At 39.7% G+C, this 21708-nt stretch overlaps 1 protein-coding gene and 1 long non-coding RNA gene across 4 annotated transcripts; one reads left to right on the top strand and one right to left on the bottom strand.

Moving 5' to 3' along the window:
* Positions 1-8182: 8182 nt before the first annotated feature.
* LOC121720548 lies at positions 8183-9246 on the bottom strand. 3 transcript variants are annotated; one of them, XR_006034577.1, is made up of 3 exons: positions 9187-9246; positions 8926-8999; positions 8183-8281 (listed from the first exon to the last, which is right to left on the bottom strand). It is a non-coding gene; the product is annotated as an uncharacterized LOC121720548 (long non-coding RNA). The 3 variants fall into 3 exon arrangements; XR_006034575.1 differs by lacking the exon at positions 9187-9246 and having other exon boundaries at positions 8926-9179; XR_006034576.1 differs by lacking the exon at positions 9187-9246 and having other exon boundaries at positions 8616-9179.
* A 1397-nt stretch (positions 9247-10643) lies between these two features.
* LOC121720547 (ictacalcin-like) lies at positions 10644-13534 on the top strand. Its single transcript, XM_042106792.1, has 3 exons — positions 10644-10874; positions 12512-12658; positions 13131-13534. The coding sequence occupies exons 2-3, from the start codon at positions 12519-12521 to the stop codon at positions 13252-13254; spliced, it is 264 nt and encodes an 87-aa protein (XP_041962726.1). The 5' UTR covers positions 10644-10874; positions 12512-12518; the 3' UTR covers positions 13255-13534.
* The last annotated feature ends 8174 nt before the right edge of the window (positions 13535-21708 follow it).

Consider the following 21708-nt stretch of genomic DNA (forward strand, 5'->3'; position numbering starts at 1 on the left):
GGATTAAGCGAGGTGAATGGTTCGATGCCAGACTATACATTTCAATGATATAGGATGGCCCGCCAGGCTAACATATGGTTCCTTAAAGTACCAAGTATAGTCTAGATATACTTAAACCTTTATATATTCTTACCATTATAAGCCAAGTATACATCAATTTAGTGTGTTTCTGATCAGTACACAAAAAGTAAGCTATACTTAGTTAAAATAAGTAGACCAACAGTACACATCCATACATTTCTTTTTGCTAAGGGCTATGCTGCAGGGCAACCACATAACCGGTTCCATGTGTTCTGATTGGATGATCATGTTAATCTGCCTACTGATGATGATTACACTCTGCGCTCAACCTCAGTGAACATGGAGGCTCATGGACATGCCTAGAGTGTAGCCTATAGCTGTTGCCTGCAGCAACTCCAGCTAGGTCCTATAGAAACAATTTTTTCAGGTTTAGCATCTAAGTGAAAAATCGCAGGAATTCTTCTTTAGGTATATACTATAATGAACTAAAAAGTGAGCTAGAAGTATATAATTAGTATCTTCATTAGTTTACTTAGAGGCCTATAGTTCTCAGTACAGCTGCAATAAAAAATAAAATGTATTTACAAGTGAAAAGTGGACCAATTTAGTCAGAAGAAGTATTAAAATAGTACATTTACAAGTAACCAAAGTACATGTATTCTTATACTTTACTCATACATAAAGTAAACTTTAAACTTATACTTCAACTGCAATGAAGGTTACTTAATGAAATTAACTTTTTGGAAATTGTTGCGCATCTATGCTCTTAAAAACATTCTCTCATTATACAGTGACTCAGTTCCTAAGTCATCTTTAATTGTGTGTGTGTGTATGCTTCCCTCCCCCTGAAGCCATTTTGTCTCTCTGTGGGTGTGGCAAAAAAAAGAACAACCATCAAATGAGAGAAGATGGAGGCATGGGGGAAAAAAGAGAAAAGCAGAGAACAGGCACGGAGAGGTGCGGGTGGCACGGAGAGGTGCGGGTGGCATGGAGAGGTGCGGGTGGGCAAAGAGAAAAGCAGGAGAGCAGAAGAGAACAGGCACGGAGAGGTGCGGGTGGCACGGAGAGGTGCGGGTGGCATGGAGAGGTGCGGGTGGGCAAAGGCTATACCTTTTAAAACTGAGGAAGGAATAGGACTTTTACCCATCTCAGTCTAGTGTCATATTTGCAGCATCCCATAAAGGAAGACAAATAAAGTGAAAAGATAAAGTGTTTCTCATGGAAAACACCATGAAGTTAAACAGATAAATTGTGCTACAAGAGCACAGCAACAAAATAGAAGGATAGAGAGAGAAATCGGAAAAGGAAGAGAGGTAGAAATGTGCAAAGATTGCCGAAGGATATCCTTCTCTCTTTCTTTAACGGCACACCCTTTTTTTGGCACAAAAACGGAGGAAGGAGGAGGGAAACTTGTAGAGTTGTAGTAATTTTCCACTCTGAGGTTATGACTTGCATAGCGCTTGCAAACATTCAAAACCGTGCATGAAGCACACACACAAACACACACACACACACAAACACACACACACACACACACACACACAAACACACACACACAAACACACACACACACATTCCCTCTCTTTCTTTTTCTCTTTTTCTCTCGTTCACTCTCATTCTCTTAGTCTCACTCTTGCACTGGAAACTTGCCCTCCATTTTGGCTAAGGCAGTACCCTGACATGACTCACGCAGCCTGGCCTATAACCACAGCATGGTCCCTGCATACACAGATAAAAGCACTTAAAACATGCACATGCATGGAGAGAGAGAGAGAGAGAGAGACAAACACACTCTCTGTCTGTTTTGCCCCCACCCTATAAGCAAACAAATCTAGGATCAGCTCTGCTACCCCTGATGACTGACATGTAATCTGAGCTCTGTTCATTGACACAAATCCTCTAACAAATACTGTACACCTCCCTCGGTCACATATAGCCTACAGTAACCGGGACAACTTAGTGAAAAAGGCAGTTTACGCACGTTTACTGCTCACAGCACTTGATTGTGCAAAGTAACTATGGTGGGGAATTCTCTGGACTTTGTTCTTTAGGGTGGCCATAACAGGATGTCACAGGACTGCGCCTATTTGGTGGCTCATGGCACGACAACACCCAATCCGGTGTCTGCATCTGTGGAGAAGTGGAGAAACCAAAGCATTAGTCAGACCAGGAAAAGGAGAAGGACATTATCAAAAAAATGGAGCAGCAAACAAATTAAAGTACTCTTAAGACATGCACTGTGCTGTTTGGAAAAGCTTATGTTCATGCCTTAGCATTAGCAGACACTTTTGTCCAAAGAGACATACAATGACATCAATAAACAGTACATTAACATTAAAATAGTTTAAAGTCATATAGCCTAAATGAAAACAAAAAATACAAATATCACTAACAGACTAAATCAAATTTTCAAGATGCATTTAAGAACATATTGGCTAAAAGATTGAAATGAGAAGTGGAGGCTAACTAAATATAATTATGGGACAGGTTCACAAAGAATATATATATATATATATATATATATATATATTCTATATACATATATTCTATATACCTATACATATAGGTCTTGATATTTCATATCTATATATTTTTATTTACCCATCATAAAAATCTCTACCTGAAACACCCACACCCTAGTCCCTGAAAAACATTCTTTGACTTATTTGATTTTCAAATTTGCCCTTATGGTCAAATCAGAACTTCTTCTTTCTCAGAACAGTCCTCAGTAAGAAATAAGATGCTGTGCTTGGTTTATAAAGCCCACACAGTTGGGTACTGGTCTTTTGGAGAGAAAAAATGTTTGTGTGTGTGTGTGAGAGAGAGAGAGAGGGGGAGAGAAAGAGAGTGTTTTAACAATTGCGAAATAGCAAAAAAGGGGTCTGTTTTGTTGACTGTGATACCATGCACAAATATGTCCAATTAAAACATCTCATTTGGCATTTGGTGATTCTCTATAGCTCTCTCTCTCTCTCTCTCTCCCTCTCTTTCTCTCTCTCACTGTTAGTGATGTAGTACTTGAGTCCAGTCTCGGACTCGAGACCGATTTCTGCTTTCTCGGACTCGACTCGGACTTGTTCCTTCAAAGACTCGGTCTTGACTCGGTCTCGGACCACAATGGGAGGAGAAGGACTCGTAATTTCAGACCGAGTCCTCGAGACCAACACATTTTTTTATGTTCATATAAAAAAAAAATCAAAAAGAAATTTCATGGCGGCCACATCTTTGCCCCTTGTTGGCCTTGGTGCCCCCTTCTTTCAATATTCTGCTTTGCGTCCTTTTAATAGCGATTTTTATTTAGCCTATAGCCTGTCAAAATAATCTTAGCATCACAGCGCAAACTAATTCAGTCTTACACAGTGGAGAAAATGACAGCGCATGGCAAGACAGAAAGTGCGTCCAAACTCACCCATTCTTCTCAGTTGAAATACTCAGCCTATACTAATATACTAAGCCTACTCATCACACAGGCACATGTATCACATCACATGAAAGAACTTTTTCTCAGCTTTTAAACAATGTTAGCCGCTAATTGCTGTGGTGAACGGTTCGCGAGAAATGTAAATAATATAATTACATTTAATCATAACGTCTACATAAGGTGCTACACCCATCTCCCTACCCATTCATCTCGGTGGAATACTTCACAAACCCTTCGTTCAGCACATGACAAACCATATATCAGAATAAACAGCAGACCTTACCGAACACAAAGGTGTAAAGCAGTCCCCTGTTCAGTAAGCCGTTCCAGAGTATTCCGGTTAAATTAAAAATGTAATCTGCAGCAAGGTCTACATTCATGTCTCCAACTTTGGTCTTTAGGTTTCAAAATGTGTTTAAATCGTTCTTCATGATTTCATAACAGGCCAAATACAAAATAAATGTTACAAATATTGCCTAGATATAGGTAAATATTAAAATCAGAGGATATACATCTGAGTAAGAGTTTGTGAAAGGAGTCTTAATGATCAAAAAATGCTAAGCATGCATCTAGGTTGCATCAGTTTCTTAAAGCTGAGCTGTGCTTAAATTGTTCAATACATGATTCCATAACAGGCCAAATATAAAATAAATATAAATATTAAATATAGCCTAGACATCTAAATATTAGATGATCAGATGGTTTACAGTTCTATGTAATATGTCATGTTTCATGTTTTTGTAATGTTACAGTGATTCAGGTCTACTGCAGTGAATAGGCTAAATACAACTTTGATTATTTTTATAGCCTACTACTGTATAGTTAACTTTGGCCTTGGTGCCCTGACATGTGGCCTTTGTGCCCCCCACTAAATATGCCCAACTGAAGGCCAAGTGGCCTTGCCCCTAAAATGGTGAAATTCCAAGCCTGGGCCTAACTGTATACTTATTAATTGGGGTGATATTAAATCATATGAAAACTGACATGTTTTTATGGTCTTGGTCTCAACTCCTAAAGGACTCGGTCTCGACTCGGACTTGCTTCCTCAAAGACTCGGTCTTGACTCGGACTCGACTGTATTTGAAAACCAACGGACTCGGTCTCGACCCTTCAAAGACTCGGTCTTGTCTCGGACTCGGCATAGGCGGTCTCGTCCCCATCATTACTCACTGTCTCTCTGTCACTCCCTCTCTCTTTCTCTTTTACATCCCTTCATCTGTCTCACGCACACAAACACAAAAAGAACACATGCTTCTCGTCAGATGTCTGAGTATTTTAACCATAGGATCAACATTCCTGTGGTCAGGAGTTAATTGCACTTTAGTGAAACGCCATTCTAGTCATAGCTTCAATTTACAGTAGACTACTGTACTATACAACCTTAAAGCAATGTGACACAGGTTATTAACTGTATTAACTGTTTACTGTTATTAATAATTTTGTAGTTTGCTTTTATGTCATTCCAGTTGACTGACATACACACCACAAACACAACTGTTCACTCTTAAAACGAATGTTATGAACAACACAAACTTTGCTGTTACTGTCGGGACATAGAGATGTGTTAAGAATGTTGCTTCTTTTTACTCTCAGACAGTGATTAGAGGGAGTGTCTGGTACTGAGAAAATAGCTGAGAAATGGCGTGAACATGATCAAGAACTGTTTAACTGTATTAAGAATGAACCCTTATTGTGTTAAATGACATTGAACCAAATGAGAATCTTGTAATTAGACCTGATGAAATTTTAGATGCAATCTCAATGTTAGATAATAACAAGGCGTGTGGCATGGATCATATCTATGCAGAACACTTGAAGTATGGGAGTCAGAAACTCTGTCCTTTATTATCAATGTGCTTTACTGGGCTTCTTATCCATGGGGTGCTACCTGATTCACTTCTCTCCATATTGCTCGTTCCAGTCCTAAAAGATAAAGCCGGGAAACTGAATAGCATTGACAACTACAGACCAATAGCGCTTTCTAGTATTCCATCCAAAGTTTTGGAACGCGTCCTCATTACCAGGCTTGATATCTCTCTACTAACATCACATAATCAGTTTGGCTTTAAAAGGGAACATGGCACAGATATGTGTATATTTGCTTTAAAGGAAATGGTTGCAAAATATGTGGATCAGAATTCAACCGTATTTATGTGTTTTTTAGATGCCTCAAAGGCGTTTGATAGGGTCAACCATGGAAAATTATTTATTAAATTACTTCAAAGAGGGGTACCAAAGGTCATTATCAGGATTCTAGTATACTGGTAAAGTCACCAGACAATGAGGGTCAAATGGGGCTGTGGAATATCCTCCCCATTTTATGTATCAAATGGTGTCCGTCAAGGGGGATTATTATCCCCGGCTTTATTTAATGTATACATGAATGATTTGTCAATCCAACTGAGTTTGTGTACTACTGGCTGCCTCGTTGGTAGCTCTCTCATTAACCATCTTGTGTATGCAGACGATTTGGCCATTGTTAGTCCATGCCGTGCTGGCTTGCAGCAACTACTTAAGGTATGCACACAATATGGCCTTGAGTATGACATTAAATTTAATGCAAAAAAGAGCAATGTCATGATAGTTAGAAGCAGAGAGGATAGAAAACAGGGAAAGTCAATTTTTTATCTGTGTAGCCCACTTGTGGTGTGTAAAGAAGTAAAGTATCTTGGTCATATAATCTCAGATGATCTTAGTGATGATCAAGATATATATCGTCAACGCTGCAAATTATATGCCCAGGCTAACATGTTCCTACGCAAGTTCAGTATGTGCTCTTCTAATGTCAAATGCTCTTTGTTTAAAGCCTTTTGTACACCTATGTATACGATTTGATGCAGGCAAAAGTATTGCTAACGAAGGTTTTATAGCAATATTATAAATGTGGCGACAGAATAGCCTAGAACTTGGGTAAGCCTTGCGTTTAGTAGCCTAATTGCGGTGATAGGCAAAACTAATGTGAATCACGGACTATCCTACAACCAAAGAAAGTAAAGGTGATTAGGCCTACCTGCGTTAGCCAAATAAAGGACGGGACTGCACCCTTCACAAACCGTAAAATAAAGTTTATTAGTTTTACAGTTGACTACAGTTGACAGTTCACCATCAGTCCACACAAACAATTCTGGTTTCCTTGCACTAGCCATTTCGCCGTAGCCTATTCTGTCTGTTTTTAAAGCGCAAGTTTTGGTGAATTTCTGTAAAGACACAGTGCCACCTATAGGCCTGGGGTATGAAGTAACGCGTTGAGTCGTGTTGAGATGGATCCGTTTGGACGCAAATATTCTTGATACGGTTCCAGGGAAGACGGAGGGAAAAAAGATCGGTTTGGTACGTGTGGACTAGGCCTATGAGATTGCTGATGCAGCTACTTAGATGGTTTAGTGCCAGCTACTTGTTTGTCTTCTCCAATGTGCCAACCTTTGAGGCAGTCCTTAGAAATTTAATGTACAAATTCATGTGCCGCCTGGATCTCTCACACAACAGTATTATTGAAGCTCTAGTGAACCCAGCCTTGAGGTACTCCTCTAAGCTTAGGAGGCATTGGAGAGAATGCCTATATGTTTGATGGTTGGTTTTGTCTTGTCTTGATGTTTTGTTTGGTTGTCTTGATGGGTTGTCTTGTTTTCTTGTTTTTTGTCTTCTTGTTTTTAAATATATTTATTCTGTCTGATTTTTATTCTCTGCTATGGACATTGTACTAGTGTCTGTGATAAATAAATACAAAAATAAAAATAAAATTGCAGGTACCGAAGTGTGCCTCATTACAGATGACTAGGGTATGAAAAAGTACCCGTATTCATGCGTACATAACACACAGACCATTAGGAACACAACAGTACTTGTTTGTCTTAGTGTGTAGGTCTAAAAGTAGTGTATGAATGTTTTGGTAGTCTTAGTCAGGACAGTGAGAGAGACCCCCATTAAGAATCAAAATAATGGCACGTGTATTACCACAGTACTAGCATTGTTGCGGAGCAACTTCACTTGACTGCATTTGAAAAAGTCCTCAGAAAAGTGGTTGGGGTAGTGGTGGTGGGGGAAAAAGAATGGAACCAAAATGGCAGAAGGGAGGTGCCTCTGTGCTTGGGGATGTTTCTGGGGAGTGAGTCACCATAAGAATCTAAACCACAGCCGCCAAAATCAAATCACAAGCTGCTACTTGGCTGGTTTGATAAATACTGCAATTGTGCTCGAAATCATGAGGTGGGCAAATGCTCTGAGACATGTGCAACAAACACACACAAATACTCTGTGTCTTTCTGTCTCACACACACACGCAGACACACGCACACACAAACTCACTCTTAACACATTCACAATATTCACAAATACACATACACACTGACTCAAACTACATGTGTACACTCTAAAAAATAATACACTTACTCAACTTAAAAAAATTGAGGTAACAATTTGCATGGATCTTTTTAAGTAATTTCAACTCAAGCCGTTTTTGAGTAAATATTGTGAGACTTATATAGTTAGAACAACTGAATTATATTATATGATCAAATTAATATAATTAAGTTGGTTCAACTTAATTAAGCTTTTAGAGGACAAATCAGGTTGATTGTGCTAAACTAATTGAGTTCTTCTCACTATAAAAGTCTCACAATATTTACTCAAAAAACAACTTGAGTTGAAATGACTTAAAAAAAATTAAGGTAACAATTTGCATGGATCTTTTTAAGTTATAGTAACTTACTTCACTTCTGTCTGAATAAAAGCACACAGCAATTTAAATTTTCTGAAAGCATTGTTTATTTTTAAAGCAATGGCAACTGGTCCAGTTGTGCAATGAATGAATGTAGAGCTCCGTCTGAATTCGTCATTTATCTGTATAAAAGAAAGGCACAATGTTAGAAAATTTACCTCAAGACAAACAACAAAATGAACAAAATCTACATGGTTTGCAGGGATTGACACATAATATTTCTCAAACTTCAAAAATAAATAAATGTTGGCCTACCTATTAGGCCTATGTTCAGGTTAAGCTAAGAATGTCAAATGGCCCACAAACCTTCATAAATAGTGACAATGTTAGGCTTAACTAGGACGACCAAATATGATCCTCAAACACGTGCAGTGTTAGAACTAGCAATGCTAAAATGTTAAGTGCGGAATACAGCTGCCACGGTGAAATTTGAAGACACCAGACAGCTAAATTTACCTTTACTAACTCCAAATGATCAAAGGGCAGGCTGCAGGTAACTTTGAAGACGCCAGCTACCAAAGTCATCTTTTCAAATGGTTTAATTACCGTGCAAGCAGCAGCTAGCTTGGAAGACACGATAGCTACTGTCTGTAGATAGCTAAAATCCATCTTTTCAAATATTCAAATTAGCAAAAGGGCAAGCTGTAGCGTTAATTTCATTTGACTGTCACGTGACAAAGATTTTGACGCACTGTGTGCCGTTGTTTGATAGCTGTTGCTTTTAAAACAAACACAAAAATAGTAGGCTAGACTACTTTGCACGTACCTGTGATGTTCGATGCAGGCTACAGGATCCTGTGCCATAATTTCTGTTACTTCTCAGGCGTGGTCTGGAAGGTCCTGAACGTTCAATCGTGTTATTAGCTTTATAAGTTTGGTCACGAGATTTACAAGTTTCAGGAACTTAATACTTTCTATTGTTAGGTGAAAGCAAGACTGTGTGTTGAAAATCCATATATGAATAAGTTGAGACAGCTTTCTTTCTTTTTCAGTATTACAAACTCCTTAAAATAAATTGTCAACTCACCTATACATGTACAAGTAGCAAACTTAATTTTTTTATGTCGAAAATGTTCTTCATTTTAAGTTTTATCTACTAACCTCTGAATCATTTTTTAGAGTGTATACATAGAAATCCTCACACACAATCATCTGCACATTTTCATTAGATACACACATTCTCTATCTCTCTCACACACACACACACACAAGCATTGAATGACACACACTAAGGATTCCTGTCCCATGAGTCAGTCTGTTATGTAACATCAGGAGCGCTAATTGAGTCGACTACGCCTCCGTTTATTCCCCCAGAGGTTTTCTCCTGCTCTTTCTGGTGGAAGATGCCAGCTCTCCACTATTTGATCGCTTCTGCCTTCACCTCAACTGAATCAAAGTATTTACCATATAGACAAGAGTATTAAAACATTCATATGGACTGGATCCCGCAGATAAAGTTGCAAAATTTAACATCAATCTTACTTTCTACCCCCCTAATAATCTCACACACATACTACAGTGTGGGGACAGGCCACACACATGCCAAAAGAACATCAAAACACTGTCATCATAGAGACTATGTTAGACCACTCCTCTCATTGCTATACAGTAATAAACTGGGTGATCACCACGGCAACATGGCTGACTCTGACTCACTCCACTTCTCTCTTTTTCTGTGTGTGTGTGTGTACAGCACACCTGTGTGTACCTAAGACCTATGAACATTCTTCATTTGAGAACTTTTCCACAATAGATATGTTTTACCACTGATGTGTACCCCTGATATGTGTGTGTGTGTGTGCGTGTGTGTGTGTGTGTGCGTGTGTGTATGTGTGTGCGTGTGTGTGTGTGTGTGTGTGTGAGAGCATGCATGTGTGTGTATGTGTCTGTGTGTGTGTTTCCGTCTGTGTATGAGAGTGGGTGTTTGCGCTTGTGTGAGAGTGTGTGTGGGTAATAAACCTAATTGCAGGTAGACAAAGGAAGCTCTGCGTTGGTAAGAGCTGAGCTACTGGAGTCATCAGGCAGAGAGACTCTGTAATGAGCTGGCAACGGTGCTACTCAGATACGCCCCAAGTCCTTAATAACACTGTGTAAAAGTCCCATGGGCCTGATAGCGTTCTTCAGACACAAGCGCAGATACCAGAGGGTGTGTGTGTGTGTGTGTGTGTGTGTGTGTACAAGCAACAATCCAGTAGTATATTGATGTTATTATTACACAAATGTTTACCCAGATACGACAGAGAGGATGCCACATCTTCCAGACATCAGACATGCAACATGGCATTAGGTATGTTTAGTGTAACGCCAAACCTCCAGACATATCATCAGCTGACACACATCCGGCCTTGCCACATTTTTTTAGATATTTGTACAAACATAGTATTAGTGTGAGTGAGAGAGTGTGTGTGTGTGTGTGTGTGTGTGTGTCTGTGTGTGTGTGTGCGTGTGAAAAAGAAAGAGAGAGATAGAAAGAGCAGAAATTAATTAACAGATCATGTTACTATTTCCATGTGGTTCTGATAAACAGCTGAATGAGAGAGAGAGAGTGAGAGAGAAAGAGAGAGAGAGAAAGAGTGAGAGAGAAAGAGAGGTGGACTTAGAGAAGGTAGGTGTGGCAACTTCAGGATAAAACTGACTGGCCACCTCTGTCCATCACCATTCCCCTCACACCCTGATTCTCATCTCACTGTAAAGTCCTCTGGATCATACTTTCCGGTGAGTTCAACTTTTTGCAGAAGTCTTTTGTTGTTGATGTGATGTGCAGTTGTGAGGTTGCGTGCACTGCAGTAAAACTCTGTGCAATGGCATAAGCCTGGCTGTGAGCAAACAAACTTGCCCTGAAATTATATTTGAAGAGTTCAGATACAAATCCCTCTAAATCCGTCAGACCACTTTTCTTTTTAGTAAGCAATTTTTTTTGTCAGGCTTCTATAGGTTTTGCTACAAATCAATATTTCAGACCAGGAAGAGAGTGGTATTTAGTGGGTTTTGAAGCTAAATTATCTGATTATTTTGAGCATTCACTCACCACCGTTATCTCATTTTTGATGGAGGTGGCGTTTAGAGGGTTTTGCATCTGAACTCTTCATTTAAAGGCAGACATGGCTCTCTTTTATTGTGTGACTACTTCTCTTTTGGGGTCTTCCATGTACATGTTCAGACAAAGGTATTTCCCTCATTTCAGCCGATGGTGATCTTGCATTTATTTGCTGATGTGTGCTCTATTATATATATATATATATATATATATATATATATATATATATATATATATATATATATATATATATATATATATATATATATATATATGCTCTGACTGTGCTGGTTTTGTAGAGGCCTGGGGCGTGTTGGATATCCACATGTTCACATGATGGTTCAGTAAAGGCTTCTTAAAACTCTGCTCCTCTGTCATCGCATCCTCTCTTTCTATTTCCCTCTCTGTCTCATGCAACATCCATCATTCTTTTCTCTCTCTCTCTCTCTCTCTCTCTCTCTCTTCCAGCATTCCCACTCTGACTGCTCCTCCCACTCTCTTTGTCCTGGCATAACCTCTCCCTCCTTCTGGTCCTCACCCTGATTGGCCTCTCTGTCCTTCCATCATGTTGAGCGGCTAGCTTGGCACCACGACGTAGCCAGGCGGAACAACTGCAGCTAGTAAAGTTTGCATTGCATTCAACTGCAGCTCATAAAGTTTGCATTGCATTCAAATAACAAGCAGATGGCTGATTGTTCCAGCAATTTAGAAAGGCATTCTGTGCACACTGGAAAATAAATACCGTATGCTCTGCTGTTTAAGAGAATAAAGTGAGTGAACTCCTACACATATTCTGTGGTGCAAGACAGAGCGAAGTCTGTGTACAGAGTCACTAAAGTTCATCTCTTCGTCTGTATCGCTCATATCCCCTTCTCTCTCTCTCTCACTCTCTCTCTTACCCCCCCCTCTCTGTTTCTGTTTCTCTCATGTTAGAGAGGGGCCTGGTAGGGCGTTGGCAATGGTCTGCCCTCTCTCTCTCTCTCTCTCTCTCTCACTCTTTCAACATGTCTCTCCTCCCCTCCTCTTTTTCTATTTCCCTCCCTTTGGTGAAGTGTGAGGGACTTGTGTCTTACCAGGGTGTGTCACAATGTGTGTGTGTGCATGTGCGTGCATGCAGAGAGAATGTATATATCATAGAGTATAAGGAGTAAGGAGTGGCAATATAAATGTTTGGCATCATGCCAAAAAAAAAAAAAAAAAAAAAAAAAAACCATAAGCCATGTTTTAGCCTTCTTAGTTTTTTAGCCAACTGTGTGCTTTGTGTTGTAAATGTAAATGTTCAGCACCAGTATTAAATTCCATCCTTCTTTTTCAGAGCCACCATGACCCGTATCATGAAAGCTATGGAAACCCTCACGGCAATTTTCCAGGAATACGCAGGTAAAGAAGGAGATGCTAAAACCATGAGCAAAGGGGAATTGAAGACTCTTTTGAGTAATGAATTTGGCAAAAACCTTGAGGTGAGATTTCTAACATACAGTGTTTTACAGTATTACTACAGCAAAAAAACTAGATAGATAGATACTTTATTGATCCCCAAGGGGAAATTCAAGATACTATAACTATATAAGAACTATATACTGTAGTTCCAGTGTGCTGGGTGGTTTATACAACTCCTAACTCCTAACTGTTAATATTGAATATTGATGACCTACTTTCTACACCTACTTTTCCCACTGCTTCCCAGAACTTGGAAACCCCTTAGAGACACAGAATTTCACTTGTATGCATCATGTTCTCACAAAATACTAATGCTTGCTAGCAATCAAATTCATTTTTGTTTTAATTGTATACACAAGGACAATGACTATTAGAATGTCGCCACACTCTCACAAATATTGATTCCCTGTTGTCTAAAGAGAGCTGCTTTAGCAAGGTTGTGAAAAGTGATTGTAAACCCCAACACTCTTTTCCATTTACATGCACAAACAGGATGCAAAAGACAATGCCTCGGACAAATTCTTCAAAAACCTCGATGCCAATGCAGATGGCAAGGTGGACTTCATAGAGTTTGTCACCTTCGTGGTTACTCTAACTATCATTCTGCAAGGCTCATAATGATAAGAGGAAGAGGCCCATTCATACACAAACACACACACACACACACACACACACACACACACACACACACAAACACACACACAGGGTCTCACCATCACCCTGTCCAGAGTGCCAGAGGGCTGCAGTGTTTAATTGTAAGGGTGTGATTAATTAAAAAATAGCCCCAAAAAAAACATTCAAACTGTATCTTACACACCCTCACAAAACCATGAACTTATCTTGGCTTGCAGTGGAATACATACATGTAAAACATATTTGAAATAAACAGTTAAACTTGGTTCCAAAGTGCCCGGCTGTTCTTTGTTCCTTTTTCGAATGCAACCTTGCAGTGGGAGGAAGAGGGAGAGGGACAAGAAGGTCAGGCCATAAAATAAGAGGGGTCAAGAGAGGAAGCGATAGACCTGGAGCAGGGATTCCCATACTGTGCACGCGAGCTTCCACTAGGGGGTACGCGAGATGAAAAAGGCAGTCGGAAAGGTGTTCAAAATGTTTTTTTTAAATATCTTAAGCCTATGTTTTCTTTGTTCTTTGTGTTTCATAGTGTTGTCCTCCACCCTGTTTTTTTAGTGTGAGAGTTCATAGACCAGTTGTACATTTTGATTTTGTTATTTGTTATCATAGGACGGCTAATTAAACATGATGCCTGGAATGTGTTACATTTTTATGTGTCGGATGGTGGGGGTACGCGAGCCAAGTCAGGATGTATGTGGTGGTACACAGGGAAAAAGTTTGGGAACTGCTGACACTACAGAGAGCAGCACCACCTTGTGGAGGAAAACAGTTTAAAAGTATCATCTACCCCGACCGCCAAATTGTAGGCATCCTATAGGCTATGAGTGAGAGTGAGTGATTTTTTGTGCCTACAATGCCAATCCGTAATGGACAAATAATAACAGATATCTCAATGAAACACAATGACATCAATATTGGTCTAAATCATGTTTTAGCATATCATGATATCAAATATCTCTAGAGATGTTTGAAGGATCTCTTTATCAAACTTGCCATACTTCCTCACTGTAATCCTGGTCACATTCAAGTAGCCTAGCTAGAGACAATGGGAGTGGCCGTTTCACAGCGACAAGTGGTTGCTATGCCACAAGCAAGGTGGGCCAAAATTGAAATAAGCACTATTAAATCTAAAAACTCAGGTTTTGTAACCAGAAAATACAGCAACTATGCGAGACACAGCCCTCTTTAGCTAGTTAGCTCTAGCTCTTTGAGTGCGCAACATTTAGCTAGAAAAGGCCTGCAGGGACATATAATATATTATATAACTACAGAAAACAAATGTAGTTTCACCAGATTTACTTCCATGACTAAAGGAAGTGTACCCTATCAAAGCAATAAAGAATAAGTTGAAGTTTTTAGTTAGTTAGTTTTAGTTTATTTTATAGTTTACATTTATTGACCACAGAAATAGCCTACCACAGAAAAAGGTGTTAAAGAGACAAAAAATAAAAATAAAAGTAATTTATCCATGTTAAAGCAATAGAAAACACCTAAACACATAATAAAATTGATTGAATTATTTGTCTGATTTTATTAAAGAATTTAAGTAAGGAAATCATTGGGACATGAAAATTTGATCCAAAACAGGAATCACCCATATAAACACACACGTGTAAATACACATGCACGCATACACACACACACACACATGCACACACACAGACACACACGCACACACACAAACACTCACAGGCACTCACATACATACACACACGCACGCAGAGCTACACACACGCACACAGAGCTTACTTGCTAACTAACTTAATGGCAAGTTGCACCGCAAAGCTCTGTGGTAGCAAAAATCAATGTGTGCCACTCAAAGGCAGAGGACAAAAGTATGTAGAGCAAAACGTTTGCATTTCCGATTTCGTCGTCCCTGCCAGAGTCTAACAGGTGTAATTCCAAATCCCCATGTTATATTTCCACAGGAAAAATCTCAAGATACCAGATCTCCTTATATGGGCAAAGATGGTAGATTTTTTTGTAGGCGAACTTCAGAGGTCCATACAAGCATATGTAACAGAGGCGAACTGAGCTAGCACGCTAGTTGCACGTGTAAATCCTCACACCCCTAACCTTAAGAACGCTGCAAACCGCTGAGTTGGAAGCCTGGGCTTTTAGCTCAGTGGTTAGAGCATTCGACTCCCATACCGGTGAATGTTGAGGTGGCGGATTCGAGGGCCGTGAGCGGCGGATGAATTACGACCTCTGTTACACATACACAAAAATTGCAAGAGTAGGGGATGGAGTAGAAGATGACAAATTGACAAGCATGATTTATTTTGGTGGAGAGGATGTAGAGGACTGAGCGGCGATCATATTTTGTACCGCTATGCGGTACATCTAGTTTGCCAACAAATTGGGACCCGGCTGCATACTACCACTATTTTAATCCGCCGTGACATCTTCACGGAACACTATGAAGCTATTTAGCTACAAAGTGCGTCCAAATTCACCCATTCTTCTCTGTTGAACTACTCGTAGCCTGCCTACTCATCACATAGACATCACAGGTATCACACGTATCACATCAAATAAAAGAGTGTTTTTTTTAGCTATTAAACAATGTTAGCCGCTAGTTGCTGTGGTAACGGTTCTCGAGAAAAGTAACTTTAAGTTAATCATATTATTTTATTTTTCAACAGGGCACATGAAACTGGGTGGGCATGTACTGTAGCCCCACTAGACTTGGTCCCCAGGGGTTATAAGGCAGGACTGACACACACACACACGCATATATTAACATACACTCGCATACACACACACACATCCATACACACAGACACACACGCACAGACACAAACACACACACATAAACACACACACACAGGCACACACAAACAAGCATACATATAAGTTGCAAGAGTAGGGGATGGAGTAGGAGATGGAGACAAATTGACAAGCATCATTTACACAACTGAGTGGCAGTCATATTTTGTACCGCTATGCGGTACATCTAGTTTTGCTTAGTTTTGACCACCGTATACAGGCCGATGGGTGTACAGTCACGATAAGTGTACAGCCACTAAATGTATAAATGATCTCTTATATATAAAGTATCTCTTACTCAATCCCCTACTCTTGTAACTTTTGTGCATGTAAATGAGTGTGTGCATGTGTGTGTCTTTGCTTTTGTGTATGTGTGCTTCTGTGTGTGTGTGTGTGTGTGTGTGTGTGTCTGTGTGAGTGTGTCAGTGTGTGTATGTATACATTTCAAATTGATTGATTGAATCCAGCAACCCTTCGCTCAACATCCCATCTGCAGGCCGATGTGTGTATAGTCACTAAATGTACACATTAATTCATGTATTGTATGGCCACCATATGAACGGAATTCCACGAAACTCAGCATGCATTCAGAGGGTGTCATTGTCAACCCAGCATCCATGACAATATGGAGGTGCATTAGTGCCTGCATGGGTGTTTTGCACATCTGGCAAGCCAGCATCCGTGACAATATGGAGGTGCATTAGTGCCTGCATGGGTGTTTTGCACATCTGGCAAGGCACAATCAATGATGTACAGTATTCAGGTTTTGAGCAACATATACTGTCATTCAGACAATGTCTTATCAGTAGGGCTGGGACAACGCGTCGACGTAATCGATGACATCGACGCAAAAAATACATCGATGCAAAATATGAGCGTTGATTCGTCAAGCATAACGTGTGCTGCTAAATATTTTTAAGTTTACACCTTCAGGGCCAGATGTACGTACATTTGCGAACGTAGCGTTATCAGCGCCATGGACACACCGCAGATTGCGAGCGCTGTCAGACCCAAGTTTCCGTCGTATTTATCAATCGTTCAATCCTTAGTGTAAACTGCGCCTGTCTCTGCCCTTCTCCGCCCATAAACGCAATTTACGAACGTCCACAACTGAATGGCAGCGCCTACAAGCGCAGTTGAATGAAGTTAACTGATGACAACATTAAAAAGAATCAAACGTTTAGCGATCATGAAATAATACCATACATGATAAGATGTCAACAAGCAGGGAGATAATGAAGATCAGTAGTTCTACTCAAACTACTTGTGCATGTAGGCTATGGGAGATTGGTCAAATCTAGCAAGTAGGAAAGTTTAAGTGAATGACGTGAAAGTGAAAGTAAGACATGCGAAAGGCCAACGAAAGTTAAGGTTGCTTTTGGTAGTACAAATACTTTCACCACAAAAACTGGTGTTCTAAATAGCGATTCTGTTGTCTTTGAAAGGTTCTCTTATTGACGCATTGAACTGCAATGTGGATTAACACCTGCTTTTACAAGGTGGAAGTATTTAGGCGCAGAATAGACGTGCGCTTTCAGGAGCAGTCTTTGTACATACCGCGGAATACATAACTAGGCGCTCTTTACTCTTCCCCTCCCATCTTTTTACGCTAAACTCCCACTTTCCCCTGGATCCTCCCATGAATGCATATGCATGACATGACAATCGCAATCTGCCACTTTCAGCTCCCGCGACAGGCCAGTTTGCGCTTTTAGGCTACATCATTGCGGCCTGTTTGTACATACCTCGCAATGATTTTACACGCACATTGCAAAACAAATACGCCTGAAATGGGCGCAAAAGCGTTAGTCCATCTGGCCCTCAGTGTTTTCCATACGTTGACTAATTGATGTTCTATGTTGTAGGCCTACTATTTAAATTAAAGAGAAGATAAAATAATTTAATTGAGCTGCACTTTTACTCACACAGCCTTTCCTCGCCCCGCCCGCTCTCTCTCGTAACGAGACCGCTGCTCCTCCTCTGCATGTGCATTTAACAAAATATTCACGATTGTTGAAGGATTGTTGTTGCCACATAGAAGCACTGCATAGAACACAGTGGGCTAAATTGCTATTAAATCCGCTTAGCATCGTGACCATGCTGCACAAATTTGCAGCATTAAAACTGCTGCATTAAAGTTAAAGTAAACTCTGCTAAGGTCTTATCACAACAAAATACATTGAGGAGACTAACTAAGTTAAGTTACATTATGCAATCAAGCAGTATCTCAAAGCTAACATTAGAATACTGTTTGGGTGTCAAGTTTAGCATGCTTACTAGCAGCTGCTTATTCGTTACTAATGCAGGGCTAATTTTATTGACTGAATGTTTGCAAAATCCCGATGTAAATGGAAAAGTGTTTTCCAAGACTCAAAAGTGCTTGTCCAAAGGAGAAGTCGAACCGTTATTTGAACTAACTACGTTATGAATTGCATCCACATGAGCAGCCTTTTAACTGTGTTAATGTTAATTGCAAGGATTCCCACACGAACGTTTTAAAATGACAGGCACTCAATTAGACGCCGTGTAACGCTTTGCAGTGCTATGTTCTATTTGCAGAATTCACATGAAAAAATATAAAAATAGGCTTAAAAATCCATTATCCATTCTTTAGGACGGCACAGTAAATGGGTTATTGTTGCTTATTTTGATTTTCAATTGAGCACAGTTATGGTTTTCTGTTCAGAAGTTAAAAATTGAAATGATGCGTCAATTTTCTAATTTCCCTTTTTTGCCCTTGTGGTTGGACTGAACCACGAACACCGTGACCGGGGGGAGAACACGATCTAGCTGGGCCAGGCTAGATGGTGGAAGAGAGCGCAGCCTGAAGTTGTTTGTGATTTTGACTCATTACTTTAGAGATTAATAACTAAAACAAGGCACGTTAAACATAACTTTCAGCCTATGTTGAACATATCTAGTAGGCCCTAGCCTATATTTGAATACCATGGCCATGCCATACCAAATAATTCCCCAAAGCAGAATGCTTTGCCATCGACGTCAGTCTTGGCTATACCGGGCTATACAGGCTACCCCAAGCACTGTTTGACATGCCATTTTTGCTTATTTAACGCTTTACGCTAGACTAGGTTTCATTAGGCTAAACGAAGACACAACAGTGAGCATAATTTATCAATTTATCCATTTATTAATTTCAACAGCAAATAGCCTACATTGGCCTGTAGGCAAGGGCTCAAGTCCATTGGTAATGCTCATGTAGGTCTTCAAAGCCTCCCCAAACATAGGCTAGAACAGGCCTACTCAAGTGTCAGGACACAGCAATTGTCTCCCTCTGCATCTAAGGTTCTGATCTCGAGCTGACATTATCAATCGCTTGGCACCTTGATGCAAGCTGAATTGTGTTTGATAGCCCTCTATCTCTACATCCGCTGATAAAATGTGGTTACCAACGCACCAATATGTATCAGCCCCCCCCCCCCACGCGTGGTTCAGCCCAACAAAAACGGTAAAAAAAAAACCCGGCAAAAATTCAATATTAACGGAATTTTACTTTTGTTTCCAATTCAGTTTCTGTTTTCTTTATCTTGCGTGACTAATGACACATTTAGAAAATAGCAGCAATTATCTATTTGCTGACCAGTTAAAAAAAATTGAAAATTGGATTATTGAACATATTTTTTATTTGGATCAGATGGATGGAGCAAATAGTACAAAGCACTGCAAAGCGTTACACGGACCTTAGACATACACTACTGAACTTTATTGACTGCTACCTCTGACTAAGAATGCATTACTTTGCACTTGTATAGTCTTTTATTTTGGAATCTTAAGAGCAATAAACATATATTGCAATGTTAAAGAATTCATGTTTTTTTCATTCAGATGTGTAAATAAACATGTATAAGTTGCCATTAGTGAATTAATGGGGAGATAATCTAATCGAATCGAAATCGAATCGGACTGAAAAAAATGAATCCTTAGATTAATCGATGCATCGAAAAAATCGCTAGATTAATCGTTTAAAAAAGAATCGTTTATCCCAGCCCTACTTATCAGGAAGACCTCAAATATTTCAGGGCAACAATGCCAAAATGAATTCTGCTCATATTTAAACGGTATTTTTCCATATGGAAGAGTCCAGGGGCTAAAATGGCTTGTCTGCAGTCCAGACCTGTCTAATTCGGTGCATCATGGAATAGGAAACATGATTAAGCCCACATACTGCAGAGCAGCCGAAATCCTGTATTGGGCAGGAAGGGGGCCACATTTCATTATCAAAACTCAGCAGCTGGTCTCCTCAGTTTCTAATCATTATGTTTAATGGTTTAACACAGTGGTAAGCATGCCTGTCCCATTTTGAGACTGGCATCAAATTCAAAATGAACATATCTTCCTTGAAAAAGTCAAATTTGTAATTTTCATTTGATATGCTGTGGTCCGTGTAACGCTTTGCAGTGCTTTGTTCTATTTGTTCCATCCATCGGGTCCAAATAAAAAATGTGTTCAATAATCCAATTTTCAATTTGTTTTAACTGGTCAGCAAATAGATAATTGCTGCTATTTTCTAAATGTGTCATTAGTCACGCAAGATAAAGAAAACAGAAACTGGATTGGAAACAAAAGTAAAATTCAGTTAATATTGGATTTTGGCCCCTTTTTTTTACTGTTTTTGTTGGGCTGAACCACGCGTAGGGGTGGGTGACCTGATAGATATTGGCGCGCGGTGTTGGTGATCACATTTTATCAGCGGATGTAGAGCATAGACTGTAAAAAATAGATGTAGAGATGGAGGGCTATCAAACACAGTTCCGCTTGCATCAAGGTGCCAAGCGATTGATAATGTCAGCTCGAGATCAGAACTTCAGATGCAGAGGGAGACATTGCTGCGTCCTGACACTTATGAGTAGGCCTACGTGAGCCCTAGTAGCCTACAGGCCAATGTAGGCTATTTGCTGTTGAAATTAATAAATGGATAAACTGATAAATTAGGCTCACCGCTGTGTCTTCGTTTAGCCTAATGAAACCTAGTCTAGCGTAAAGCGTTAAATAAGCAAAAATACCATGTCAAACAGTGCTCGGGGTAGCCTGTATAGCCCGGTATAGCCAAGACTGACGTCGATGACATTCTGCTTTGGGGAATTATTTGCTATGGCATGGCTATGGTATTCAAATATAGGCTACTGTAGATATGTTCAACATAGGCTGAAAGTTATGTTTAACGTGCCTTCTCCCAAAAAGTTTGTCATTAATCTCTAAAGTAATGAGTCAAAATCACAAACAACTTCAGGCGGCGCTCCCTTCCACCATCTAGCCTGGCCCAGCTAGATGGTGTTCTCCCCCCGGTATTCGTGGTTCAGTCCAATCACAAGGGCAAAAAAGGAAAATTAGAAAATTGACGCATCATTTCAATTTTTAACTTCTGAACAGAAAACCGTAACTGTGCTCAATTGAAAATCAAAATAAGCAACAATAACCCATTTACTGTGCCATCCTAAAGAATGGATAACGGATTTTTAAGCCTATTTTTATATTTTTTCATGTGAATTCTGCAAATAGAACATAGCACTGCAAAGCGTTACACGGACCCGGTCTAGCCAAAGATTTGATAAAAGATTTGCAAATTATATTTGTTTAATCTGTGAAGACTTCTGAATTGCAATGTTTAAAATATTTGCAAGAATTTCAAACAAGTAGGCTATGTGTTGAAGG

The sequence above is a fragment of the Alosa sapidissima genome, chromosome 10, assembly GCF_018492685.1.
Source record: "Alosa sapidissima isolate fAloSap1 chromosome 10, fAloSap1.pri, whole genome shotgun sequence".
NCBI classification, from domain to species: Eukaryota; Metazoa; Chordata; class Actinopteri; order Clupeiformes; family Clupeidae; genus Alosa; species Alosa sapidissima.